Here is a 13781-nt window from a genome sequence, read left to right as displayed (position 1 = left end):
ATGTATGCAGATCAATATTGTACATATCTTCAAATTTTGTCAAATGACTGTGGCATTATAGATCCATGACTTGATAATCCAACTTTGTTTGCATAAATATAAAATGCTGTGGCATGTTACCTGTGGGGAAAGTTTGTGATTAAGGACCAAATTTCATCTTTCTGTTATTTTTGTTACTGATACGTTCAGGAACATTTTATGTAACCATAACTTCTGGGTTTTTTTGGTCTAGTCCTGCTTTGAGATATTTTAAATACTACTGAATTATTTTATTTTTAGTTTTAAGGACAGGCTATGAACCATAGCATTAAAGTTTTCAAAAACAAAAACTTGTTTTCAAAAGCTGTGCAGAACATATTACAAGACTGTAGATGTGCTTATCTGTTTGTTTTGTTCATGACAGTGTTTTTGAAAGAAGAGCTTTAGTATCAAAGACAGGATGCAAGGCTGCAGTTTAATCTGATATTATCTATCAGATATTCATTGTTTAGATGTTTGGCAATTGAGCCAGAATGTTGTACTGAAAAATAATGAATTTCATACTTATTTGAAATTGTTGGATTAACAAGTCATTCTGAACAAGCCTTTATGCTTGAAATACTCTACTTTGCTTTCCATTTTTTTTCTTGTATCTGCTTTCTTTGCTCTTCCCCTTGGAGGCAGTGAAAGTGGTCGGAGCACTCCAAGCTTATCCATGTACTCAGACAGCAAATCTTCACCTTCTGTCTATCAGCAGGCTCCTAGGCATTTCCATATTCCAGGTAGGCATTCACTGCCTAGCGTTTGATCTTCAATTGCTGGCACATGTTTGTTCTGTTCTAAATGGATTTGTTCTTTGTTTGGTTGTTGTTTGTTTGTGGGGTTTTTTTTTGTTTTTTTTTTTGCATTGATTTGTGAACTTAGATCTGCAAGACAAGAAAACTATTCATGACTGAAATCTGTTGTCTGTTAAGTTTGCTCTCAGAAATAAAGGAGTTAGAGTGCTGCATGATATATATATATATATATATATATATATAAAATTACATTAGATAGCACATGTTATTAAGCCTCCAAGATATAATTATTTATACTGCCAACGCTGCATAGGTTTTGTTTTGTTTTGTTTTAAATTATTCTTTTCTTTATTCATCCACTTTCAGAATTAGAGAATCGTATTAATATAGACATTGAAAACTGAAAGATTTTGTGCCCCATGAAGCTCTGGGGCTCATTTTGGACCCATGAAGACTGTATTTGTACACATACTGTTTTCAAGTTCACATTCAGTTACAAGCATTCCAAATTTACATCCACACTGCCTAGCTTTTTTTAAATTATGTTTGACTTCTGGGATTAGTGTTTCTATGAACACACTGTAATTGGGAATTGTATCCGCTCAGGTGTGTAGTACTAAGAATTTCTAACATGGGAATGATACAGGAACACTGGACTGTTGCCCTAGGGGCTTTCCAAAAGTTTCTGGAAGGCCAGGTCAGCTATACAACTCAACATATGGTCATGATATGAAATTCATGCAAGAATATTAGACATTTGTGGTATAAATATCTATATTTGACTGTGTACTTCCATTATAGTTAATAGAGGAACAGTTCCTTTTCAATTGTGACTGTTACAGTAGTTTGTTCTACAATTACATTAATTTTCTTTTGAATAGTAACAAGTATAAGCAGTTTATCTTTGTTTTCTAAGAAGTATATATTGGTTTTGCAGCATTCAAGGCATCTGAAAACATTTTGAGGGACATAAGAGTGGTTCATATAATTTAGATTGGCATAGACTTCTTAAATATTTTAAATATATAAATATGATGGGCAAGTCTTCACTCTTGCATAATAACCACTGAAAGACAAATTAGTGATGTAATCTTCTGTTGTCTTTTCTCAAGTGTTTGCATTTTAGTGCTGTTGACAGAAGATGAGACCAGCGTAGTCTGAACTGCTTGCTTACTCTTTTATTCTTTCCTTTCTCTTTCCTCTTCCTCAGACACTGGCGTAAAAGATAACATCTATAGGAAACCTCCTATCTACAAACAGCATGGTACAGTCTGCTTTTCTCTGTCGCAGTTTCTCTACCTATATTTGTAAAGAAATGCAGGTTGCTTGTGATTGTTTGCTGTAGTCTTTTCATTTCATTATCTCGAAATCCTCATAATCTAAAATAGAAAAAAGGTAAGATAAAAATGACATAGTATTTTGTATAACATGATATCCAAAGATTCTGTGAATTCTCTAAAACTAGAATTAAGATATTTTGACTTGTCTTTGTAATTTAGAGGAGATATTTACTTAAAAGCAGTTTTCTCATACATGGAAAGAAATAAAATATGTACATATAGGAAGTTGCTCTTCTATATTCACACCATGCCTTGGAATGTCCAGTTTTTTGCAAGTAATTCTGACTTCTCTTTCACTGGAGAAAAAGTGTTTATTGATAACTGATGTATACCATAAAGTCATGGAATATCCTGAATTGAAAGGGATCCACAAGAAGCATTGAGTCCAACTTCTAAATGAAATATTTACTTAACTTCAAGCTTCATATTACTAGGATATAGTATTAAGATCTAATATAATCACATTGTGACAGTTAGAAATGAATCTAGTAGGTGATAATGGTGGCAAAATACGATTAGAAAACCTTTGGTAGACCCAGCAAAAAGGCACTTTGTTGATGAAAGCAAGATAGAAGTTGTGCAATTCTTCATGACAGTAGCAAGTCTCTATTGGAGCAATCCTGTCATCTCCACCAGCACCTTCTGAGGAAAAAAAAGCTTCCCACATTGCATGCAAGAGTAAGAAAGCCTCACATATCTGTTCTCACATACTCTAACAGATAGTTGATAGCTTTCTGTGAGTGAAAGGTTAGGAAACTGCGCATACATCACTGGCCTCGTCAGAACAAGGAAAATATATTTAAACATTTTCCTGTTGTGGTTAAGAGAGGGCTGATTTTAAAGTACTTGATTGCCATAGTCAAAAATAAGCTTTTTTTATATTGTTAATTTTTTAATATTACTTTTCATGGAAAATGGCACTTCTGTTTTGATTGAAGTTCTAGTTTGGTTCCAGTAGAGTAGGAGTAGAAAGAATATGGACCAATGATATGGGGGAGTCAGCCTGCAGACATTTATTGTAACCAAAACTTTTCATGCTCAAGTAATTGCACATTCAAGTCATCAATATTTAGATAACCTCTGTGGTTGTTCTGGGTATGGTTTTGAGCAAAGTCAGACTTGATTATATTTCAGTGCACTTTAGATAGATTTTTTTCTGCTCACAGTATCCTGATCTTGGTAATACTAATGTTACCTCTAAAGGAAAAATCTATCATCTGTTTTAATGCTTGATGTCATGCTATCCACAAAACAGTCTGCCCAAATTCTAATTCCATCTCTTTAGATACATAAATCATTCGTGGTAAGTTCTCAAGCTGAGCAAAAAAAAAAAAAAAAATCTGACAAAGGAAAGCATTGAATATTACAGTGATGTTTGCAAAGAGTGAAGGCAAAGTTACAAAATAAGTGTCAGAACTTGATGTGGTGTAAATCAGCATAGTTTCAGCAACTTTTCAAGCTAATTATATTGCTGTGATCTCCTACATCGTTTAATTTTACTGATATGTTTGGTTTGTGAAGTTTCTAAACAGCAGCATTTTTTTTTTTTTTTCCAAGCCAGGTATTTTATGTAAGTTCTTAGTGAGATATGCAGTTAAGAACTGCCAGCAGATGTTGTGTAAATCTTTCTGCTAAAGCATGAACACATGAGCAACTGATGAGTCAGCTCCTCAAGCTAAAGGGACACTGAGCCAGTGCATGATGAAAGGGAGCCAGGGAACATTCCTTTGTTGAAGAGACCAAGTTTGAACAAACAAGTACAAAAATGTTCTTTAAAACAAAAAGTGCACAGAGCTTTTCCAAGACATTTGGCTTTGAACAGTTTCAGTTACAGCAGTGCCCAACAGATTTGCTAGAGCTTCTGTGTGTCTATTTTAAACACTAGACTTCTACTAGAATGAAAAAAATGTGATGGAAAAGTGGCTCAGAGGAGAGGTCAGGTGAGAGCTGGAGTCAGAAAGTGAAGTGTGCCACAGCCAGCATGGACACCCGTCTGTGTGCATTGATATTTCAGAATCACCTGAACAGAGTTCAGAGTTAATAATAACAATAAGAGGTTTGTTCTGCAGCAATATTAGCACTGAATCATGTGAAAGATTGCATTGGGACTCACAGCAGAACCCAGTGTCCCTTGTACCTGTGAAGCTAGAACTTGGCACTGATGAAATTCAGGCCATGTGGATTTATTTGCCGTGAAGTGTTGCATGAAGCATTCAGGAAGCTGAAAGGAGCAGGCCTTGTAGGTCTTGTTGATTTTTGTTGGAATCCTCTAGATCTCTACGTAAAACCTTGGTGTCCTGCTGTTTTGAAGTCATTTGATCTCATGAACCCATAGAACATACAGAATCTCTGAAAAACACTTTGCTCTCAATTTATGTTTTTTTTTTTCTTTAAAATATCAATGTCTTTTATAAAAACAATTTGCAAAAAGGCATCCAATTCTGTACATGGGTCTCTGAGATCCACATAAATAACCTGGGTGCACCCAGAGTGTCAGAATACCAGATCTAAGACCTTGCAATATAGACACTTTAATTTTTCATGCTTTTTTGTTTCTCACAAATGTCACAGGTTCGAATTTCTGCTATTTCTTTCTCAAAAAAGCAACTTGCCATCTCAAAAAACAAAAACAAAAAAACCCCAAAACAAATAATAAAAAAAAAAAAAAAAAAAAAAAAAAAAAAAAAAAAAAACAAAAAACAAGTTGCCCTGGTCAGGATGCCATCAGCTAACGATGAAAACTCTGAATTTTTTCATAATACTTTATTTTATTACTCAGCTTTGTTTTGCCACATTACACTGTGGAAAAAAACAAAACAAAACAAAAAAAACCTCTGCATTTAAAGATTTTTCACCTCTAGCCAATAGATTTTTACAAAGTGAAAAATGAAAATTTTCCTTTCTTAAAGTATCACCTTCTTGACACTACCAGTGAAGGGTTTGGATGTGAGCTGCATAGTGTGAAAGAGAAGAATATTGAATTGCTGATGGTGGTGGCCTTTCTCCTGCGTTGTTTGGATGCAGGGAAGATCCTCAGCTAACTTGCTAGCTGGGAAAATGGAGAGTTGTTCCCAGCTAGCTGGGATTGTTGTAGCACTGTCTTTGAGCAGTCTAATCTTTAATATTATCATACTATTTTAATTATTAATAAATATATTTTTCTGGCTATGTTGTGGTTCACGGGGCTCTTGTGTTACCTTTGAACTCAGATATTGCAGACAATACCCTTGTTACAACCTCACATGGATTTAAAATTATGCTACGTCATTGCATTACTCCGGTTGTTTTACTGCATTCAACAGAGCTTCGAGTGATATAAAGGCAAGAGGCATTTAGATTTTGGGAACTTATCTGAAATAGTGTGAAATTTGTCACAAAAACTTTCTGTAAAATTCTTTCTGAGATGTAAATCAGTCTCTGGTGTGATACTTTGGTAAAGAAAAGCTTAGGAAAAATGCATTTAGTGGTTGGGAGCTATCTTGTAACTTTTAGGTTTTCAGTGTTGAGATTTTCTCCTCAGGAAGTTGGAAGGTCACAACGAAACAGCAAGTAAATATTTTCTTTTACGGAGGCTTTTGAAGAGAGAATATAGGTGAGAAACAGAATTGTGAATTTTAGAGACCTCCTTTGCTTTATCTGAGACTTGATGCAGCTCTGTGGGACTCAGCAGCAGCTCATCCTTACCTGCTGTCCTTCACTCTCAGTATACTGAGACAACCTTTCTTGCAGTGTCATGAAGAGGTAATGCCAAATTTGTACCTATCGTTTTCACTGTCATTGCTTGTCTTACTGAAGAAAGTGGAAGGCTCAGATGTGCAGACCACCAAATAGCCAAATAACCACATGTACTTTCTTAATCATGGTAATAAAGAAGAATGGAGCCATGATTTACTCCTGAATCTGTCCCTAACTTACAATCTTGACTTTTTACCACCTGCCATTCCCCAAAAGTAGCTTCTTCCTAAAATGATAGCCTAAAAATTCAGCAAAAGTGGATTTTCTGCATTTACTACATGCCTATAGCATTAGTATTCCCATAATCTTATCCAAACATTAAGTAATTCTGTGACATGATAGCTCTACGGATTCAATTTCTGCCCAACTTCAAGTTTTTTTATTGCTTTTTCTCTCTTTTTGAAAATATGTAGAATGTGAAGACAGTCAAAACAGAAAACAAAAATGATCTATCAGTTTTAATTTTTAAAAAAATTAATCTTTCAGCACTAAGAAGATCAGAAGGGGAGGATGGAAGTTTGGATCAGGACAACAAGAAGGTAATAACCAGAAAGAACAAAAGGTAGTTTGTTTGTTTTTCTTCAGGAAATTCTTTTATAAAACATGGTTATGTTTCAAGGTATTACTTAATATATCTGAAATGAATCTTACTGATTTTAGGTCTTTCCAAAAGATTATTTCAGTTCTATTAAACATAATCTCTCTTCCAGAGTGTTCAAAATCTGCATTTCATGGTAAAGAAGGCAGTAGAAATAAATTCAAGAATTTTAATTGAATCTCAGTGCATATATTGGTGAATGTGTTAACACGTAAGGGTGTGCATTAGCACACAAGAAAAGTGTTATAATGGATTGATGATATGAAGAAGACATAACAGATCTGAAGTGAGGCAGAGTGGGCAACTTAATGAACAGAGAAACTATCCTCAGCCCAGATGAAAGTTAAAAGTTTTCAGTAACTGTGTTAAAAGTTTTCAGTAACTGTGAGGCTGTGACAATTGGTGCAGGCTGTGCTGAGCATCAACATAGAAGCTAGCAAGTGATGTAGGGCATGAGTTCAATCTGGCTCCTATAACAGGTTTTTATTCTCTTCAGCTGAAGACCAGTTGGCTTATTCTGAAAGGGGATATGGACACCAGAACTAATTCCCCAGATTCAGATACCCGATCCCTGTCTCTTACTCCTGGAACTGACAGAGAAAACTTCCAGAGAGCACAGGAAGGCACCACCACCATGTACTCCCGTGAGTACTGCATGCTGGGCAGCTGTATATGGCCAACAGGGGTGGGGCAGAGGGAGGTGGCTGTTCCTGGTTTGCTTTGTTCCTTATTTCTCTATCATAATGGAATATATTTGTTTAGCTATGGCTTGTAAGTGATCAGCATCTTCAAATTTCAATGTTGAAAATATTTGTAGAGTTCTCTTAATGAAAGAAGAACCATTGCTTATATAAAGATATCATATACTCCTGGAGAGGAAAATTTCCTTACAGCAAAATCCTGCCCCTCATGAATACATAAAGGCACCTATGTATATGCTAATTCTTTTCAACAAACAGGGCAGAAGTATCAGGAAGATTCTATCAAGGATTAATTTGCATTTTGTATATTAGTAGAGCCATTTTTTCAATATCACGATAAAGCATAAGGAGCACTTGCTCCAGACTAATTTAGAATAGGAGTTTTTATATCTTTTGTAGTCACAGCTGTAAGCTGACAGAAACCTTCCAGATATTGAATAACCAGGTAGAATAATGGGAAGATTTTTTTTCTGAAAACTGGTCTGAAGACCACAAAAAAATAAAAAACAAACAAACAAACAAAAAAACCACAAAACATTCTACATGTTTCTTTCCTCTGCATTTCAGCAGGGAATGAGATGTAGAAAATGGTCATGAGAACCAGGTCTGAATTATACTTCTACATTGTAAAAATGATGAAAAATAGCTTAAGTGATTTTTGACAGATAGTTACAGAATCACAGAATCACAGAATCACCCGGGTTGGAAGGGACCTCAAGGATCATGTAGTTCCAACCCCCCTGCCTAGCAGGGCCACCAAACATACACATTTAGATCAGGTTGCCCAGGACCCCGTCCAACCTGGCCTTGAACACGTCCAAGGACGGGGCATCCACAACCTCCCTGGGCAGCCCGTTCCAGGGCCTAACCACTCTCCTCGATATAGTTGGGATAGTTGGGATATTTCTTTCCCTGCATCCTCCATTTTGTGCCATACAGCAGTAGCAGGTCATCTGGGGTGAACAAGTTGGGGAAGCAGTTTTCCAAAAGAATGTATCCAATGTGAGGCATGTCTGGCAGCAAGGCCAGGATGTCAGACTTGTGGGCATTTTGGTAATGTGATAGCTGGCTCCATCAACTTCTATTAAGGAAATTATGGCTTAGCTATGCAAGGAAGAGGAAAAACAGATGATGCAAAGTCTGTCACAAGGGTGTAACAAGATAAAAAAGAGAAGTCATTTTGGGTAATCGGTCACACTGGTCTAACCTGATGGGATTTGATTCCTTAGTCATCGTCAAACATTGCATGATGTTTTGTTACATATCCTGTGCAAGGAAAGCCTTAGGTCTGATCACCTATGCAGCTAACACCTATCATTTGCATAGTCATTAGGATGTAAACAGTAGCTTCTCTACCTATTGCATGTGTGGTTGAGAGTGCCCAGATCTCTAGCTTTGACATTTAACCCCATCTCTGTGGCATAGTTAGAATCAGAGAAAATACATTTTTCAAATATTGGTTTGGTGCAAAATTATTACATAGAGAATGGAGGAGTTAGCAGGCATCAGACTAATTACAAAATAATATATTTGGGCTTGTATGATTGGCAGGTATGTAGACCAGAACTTGCTTGTGTTCAGCCTGGTTGAAGACTAAGATACAGCAGCAACATCTCCTTATATCCATGTGCATAAATGTGTCTTATTTCTGTATGCATACATTTTTACTAGTTTATATTTTACCATTAGTCATTGTTTCACATAGTTAGGAAGGCAGACATCTAATCAGGTTCTAATCTAACTCTCACTGTTGATAGTACTGAAAGTACCTGAAGTACTGAAAAACAACCTCACAGTATCCAGGCTAGAGTGACTGTCATATTGGAAGAAGCAGTAGCTATATCAAGGAACTGCTGAAGTTCAGATAACACCTAGTTAGAGGAAAGGAGTGCTTTGATTTGGCCAGTTACTAAAAAAAAAAAAAATTATAAATATACAACTGTAGTTTGTTATGATATTGAGCTACAGTATGTGATTGGTGGATGTTGGTGCTGTATTTTACCATTATAATAAAAATAAAGAAACAGCAAAATAAAAAGTTTACATAAATAATAACATAAATAATAAGTTCTAGAGAAAGAGATGCTAAGTGAAAGAGATGCTTTTCACACTGGAGTCACTGGTTTTTTTCTTGATTAATCTGAGCTCTTTCAGCTTAATTCACCTCTAAGGTTTTTTCCAGCCAACCACATGATGTCACTTGTGCCTGTGGATGTGGTTCGGTCCTGGCAGACTGGGAGGCAACACTTGAGCTGCTGTGTGCTGAAGTGAACTGTTTGTTTTCAAATTATGCTCTTTGCTTTAGAGCATCTTTCCATGATAACTTTGAAAAACTATTTGGTGATGGAACAAATCCCATTCAACCTCTCTATTGCCAAGATGCCAAGAAATTGAACTCCATGCTGATGTTCAACACTGGCATCTTTTTGCAAGCCGGAGTATGGATGGCAGTTACACTCTTTGTCCTCTACAGTCACTGCCATTCAGATAATAAGCAATGATAGATTTCTAGTTTACAAGAAGAAACAAATGATTCATCTAATTCACCACTTTGTCTGTGTATTATACATGGGAGCCCCCAGTGGTATCAACAAAAGAAGTTCCGTTCATAGTTGATACCACTGCTCAGATGATAGTTGATTATGTCTCTAAAGCATCTTTTATTTTTATCCTCATTTTGCTAGATTAAATGTTGAGCCCATTGCTGTTTTTCTTATGATGAACTTTTGTTGTCCCAGTCATCCTGTAGGCCCAAAGGTCTGGTGATTTAATTTAACCCACTTGAACAGAACATCCTTTCATGATGTCCTGTCACTGCCTGGAGATATTGCAATTATTTCCATATTTGGAATGTATCAAGACAGACATTTCCAACTTCCTTCATTTTTAAGCTCACTTTAATAGCCCTTGGTCACCTCATCACTGAGCTGTATAACTAAGCCTGTCTGCTTTCCTGTTGTCTCCAAATAATGAGATCTCAGCTTACATAGTAGAAGTGTGGGATATTTATTAGTCCCTAATGGTATGACTTTTCCCATGAATTATTAAACTGCATCCCATTTCAATTTCTCTAAGTTTTAAGATTGTCCCAGGTCCTTATGATACCCCAGTCCTCCTCTGTATTAGCAATACTTTATAACTTTGTGTAGACAGTCAAGTTTATTAGCCCATTACTATTTGGTGTTCAGATTGTTGGTGAAAATACTAGGCAATTTCAACTCAACACTAGTTTATGCTGACATTTCTCTCTCAGCACTCCTCAGTTCTCACTACCTGTTGTTCATATTTCATTTTTTCCTTACATGCCCTATAATTCCTCTGATAAAAACTTCATGTCCTCTGGTTTTACTTTAATTTCCTTTGCAGCAATATCTGATTTTAATGGTATCTCATTAGATGAATTCCAGTAAAATTTATTTTGCACAGAAGTCATTTCTTTTAGTGAAGAGAGCTAGCAAGGGACTCTCACACTGTGTCTTTAGCTTGTATTAAATGAATCAAACTCAACGTGAATATAACTGATTTTCTGTTTACTTCCATGTTTTTATTTGGTCTTTATTAAAGTTTTCTCTTGGAAACTAACTGATAGATGCTGAGCATCTTTTTCTGTTCTTAAGCATAAAATTGTACTTGATATTCTCCAGTGATTTAAATTAATCTTCCAATTTTATTTAAGGTTATCAGCTTCCTGTGCAGAGTGCTTTGAATTATGTCTCTATCACAGTGAGATTCATTTGCCTACCCTAACTGCGTGAACTTTGTCTCTCTGCATTTGTTCCTGAAAGCTGAAGTGAAATACTCTTCCAGTGTTGGAGCCCCACCTAGGTTCCCCTTCCCCTCTCCTGTGTAGTGACACAGTGATCCCATTTCTTCTTTCCTTGTTCTCTTTTTGTTTATATAGCTGGGGAACCTTTTGCTATTTGTTTTAATATCATTTTCAATGTTTAACTCAGCTTGACTCCTGGCAGTTCTCACTTTATCTCAGCATACCGTGAGCTCTGTGCTGATCCATCTTTTGTTTTTCCTTTCTGTACACTTATTCCTAATAATCTCCTTAGGGTACTTATTAATCCAGTAATGTCTGGATTCCCTTCCTGCATTCCCCTTTGGACACAAATTGCCAACATTTTTGGCAGAAAGTAGCCTTGCACATGCAGTTCTGTGAGCTAACTTACTTCTTCTAACTCCTTGCCTTAAGTTATCAAACTTTCCTGTACTGGAGTCAAGAATGCTTATTACAGAACCTTTGTTTATTTTCTGTTTAATATAAACTCATTCATATTATCACTTCTACACATTGTTATTTTTTATAAACCAAAATCTGGTCTGAAACATTGTTTGTACCTTTACTGACAAAGTGATCATCCAAACTTTCTTATTAAACTCGGCTAGTAAAAGTAAGGCAATTCAGCTGTTCCCTTCTGACTGTTTCAGTTATTTCCCACTGACATTGTAGTTTCATCACTGTACTAGATCCAGTTTGTTCATAGCAACATCACTTTCTGAATTTTATCTATCTTAAAACTTCCCCTTCAGCATTTGTCCTTTTACTTATTTCCACTGTAGTACTCTCATTTACATTTTAATGAAGTAGTAGAAATGCAAAATATGTAAGTTCATTTCTTATTGGTTTCTTTTTTTCTGATTGGTGAGATACCAACCCTTATCTCTTAAAAACAAACCCCAAAATAGACCACAAACATCATGGTGAGAAGTGGAATAACTCTAAAATAATGGTACTTCTTTTTTACAAGTTATGGTTTAGCACTGAATTGGAGAGCTGAGATTTTACAAGGTATCTGTTTTGCATTATGCAGCTTCATGATGCTTCCATAAAGTGAGTCTCAAAAATCTTCTGTTGTTGTGCCCACTACAGTGATTGCATCCTATGCACTGTGATTTACAGATGTTGTTATGTGTACCCGTGTACATGATACAGAGAGAAAAGATGAGCACTACTCAGCTGTACTTCATCCCATGATTAGGATATACATAGCTGTCTTGCAATTGCTATTTCTGTCTGTTTTCCTGATTTCTGGGTTTTCGTGGAATATAAAGGACTACACAAAAAATATTACTGTGTATCACAAATGATGTAGCTGTCTATCATGTCTTTTACAGGATTTCCATATTCTAAATCTACTTCTCTACCTGGCTATGGAAGGAATGGCTTGCATCAGGTAGGTATAAAATTAAATGTATTTTCCAGGTAATTGCATATCATAAATAGAAAACTAGATAAAACTTTACACAGTGATAATACTTCACAGGTGTTTTGGCTACCAACCCTGCCTGACAATTTTTTAACCTGTGAGATACGTACATTGTCTGCAGGAGTCAGAAGCTTTTTGTTTTAAAAAAAGCTGTGTCTGGCATGAGCATTAGCAATCTGGATTCTCCTCCCAAAACCAACTAAGGTCCAAAATATAAGGTCTGTTCCTATTAAGAGACCACAGTATATCTTGAATTAATGATAAAGAGGGTTAAGCCTTAAATTAGGCAAGTAATGATCTTAGAGCAAAGGTGGAGCAGCTCATATCCATAGCATTTCTTAAATATATATATAGAAATACATATATATACACAGACAGACATCATACAAAGCAGGGGGGGAGCAATGAGAGTTGCCTGAATGCTGGAAGAAAGCCAACATCACTCCAGTCTTCAAAAAGGGTAAGAAAGAGGAGGTGGGAAACTACAGGCCAGTCAGCCTCACCTCCATCCCTGGGAAAATGATGGAGCAGCTTGTTCTGGATGCCATCTCCAAGAAAGTGGAAGAGAAGAAGGTTACCAGGAGTAGTCCACATGGATTCAAGAGGAAATCATGGTTGAGCAACCTGGCAGCCTACTGTAATGTCGTGACTGGTGGGATAGATGAGGAGACAGCAGTGTTGTCTACTTTGACTTCAGCAAGGCATCTGATGTTGTCTCCTGCAGCATCCATGTGAGGAAGCTTAGGAAGATGAGTGGGCATTGAGGTGAATTGAGAGCCGGCGAACTGGCTGAGCTCAGAGGGTTATGATCTGTGGTGCAGTGTTTGGTTGGAGGCTTGTAACTAGTGGTATTCCCCAGGGAATACCTGATCTTGTTCAACATCTTCATTAGTGACCTAGATGAAAGGATAGAATGCACCCTCAGCAAGTTTGCTGATGATACAAAGCTGGGAGGATTTGCTGACCCTAGAAGGCTGTGCTGCCATTCAGCGAGATCTGGACAGGCATGAGAGTTGGGCAGAGAGGAACCTGATGAGGTTCAATAAGGGCAAATGCGGAGTCATACACTTGGGGAGGAATAACTACATGCCTCAGTATAGGTTAGAGATTGATATGCTGAGAAGGAGCTCTGTGGGGAAGAACCTGGGTGTCCTAGTGGCCATGAGCCAGCAGTGTGCTCTTGTGGCCAATGGCATCCTGTGTGCATTAAAAACAGTGTGGGCAGCAAGGTGAGGATGGTGATCTTCTGCCTCTGCTCTGCCTTGGTGAGGCCACATCTGGACTACTGTTATCAGTTCCGGGCTCCTCAGTTCAAGAAAGACAGGGAGCTTCTAGAGAGAATCCAGTGGAGGGCTACAGAGATTATGGGGGGCCTGATGCATCTCCCTTTTAAGGAAATATTGAGACACGTGGGACTG

The 13781-nt window shown here is 36.9% G+C and overlaps 1 protein-coding gene across 1 annotated transcript in view; it reads left to right on the top strand.

The window, feature by feature from the left end:
- ABLIM2 (actin binding LIM protein family member 2) overlaps positions 1 to 13781 on the top strand; it is a gene marked incomplete at both ends in the record, with an annotated part of 138176 nt that overhangs the window by 105707 nt on the left and 18688 nt on the right. Inside the window, 5 exons of the mRNA XM_079534967.1 lie at positions 660 to 761; positions 1987 to 2040; positions 6338 to 6390; positions 6946 to 7093; positions 12272 to 12330. Of these exons, the coding sequence (XP_079391093.1) occupies positions 660 to 761; positions 1987 to 2040; positions 6338 to 6390; positions 6946 to 7093; positions 12272 to 12330 (416 nt within the window). The remainder of the gene's footprint in view (positions 1 to 659; positions 762 to 1986; positions 2041 to 6337; positions 6391 to 6945; positions 7094 to 12271; positions 12331 to 13781) is intronic.

Source organism: Tetrao urogallus (assembly GCF_951394365.1).
Source record: "Tetrao urogallus genome assembly, chromosome: 4".
In the NCBI taxonomy this organism is placed as follows: domain Eukaryota; kingdom Metazoa; phylum Chordata; class Aves; order Galliformes; family Phasianidae; genus Tetrao; species Tetrao urogallus.
This window is presented reverse-complemented; position numbering and strand designations above follow the sequence as displayed.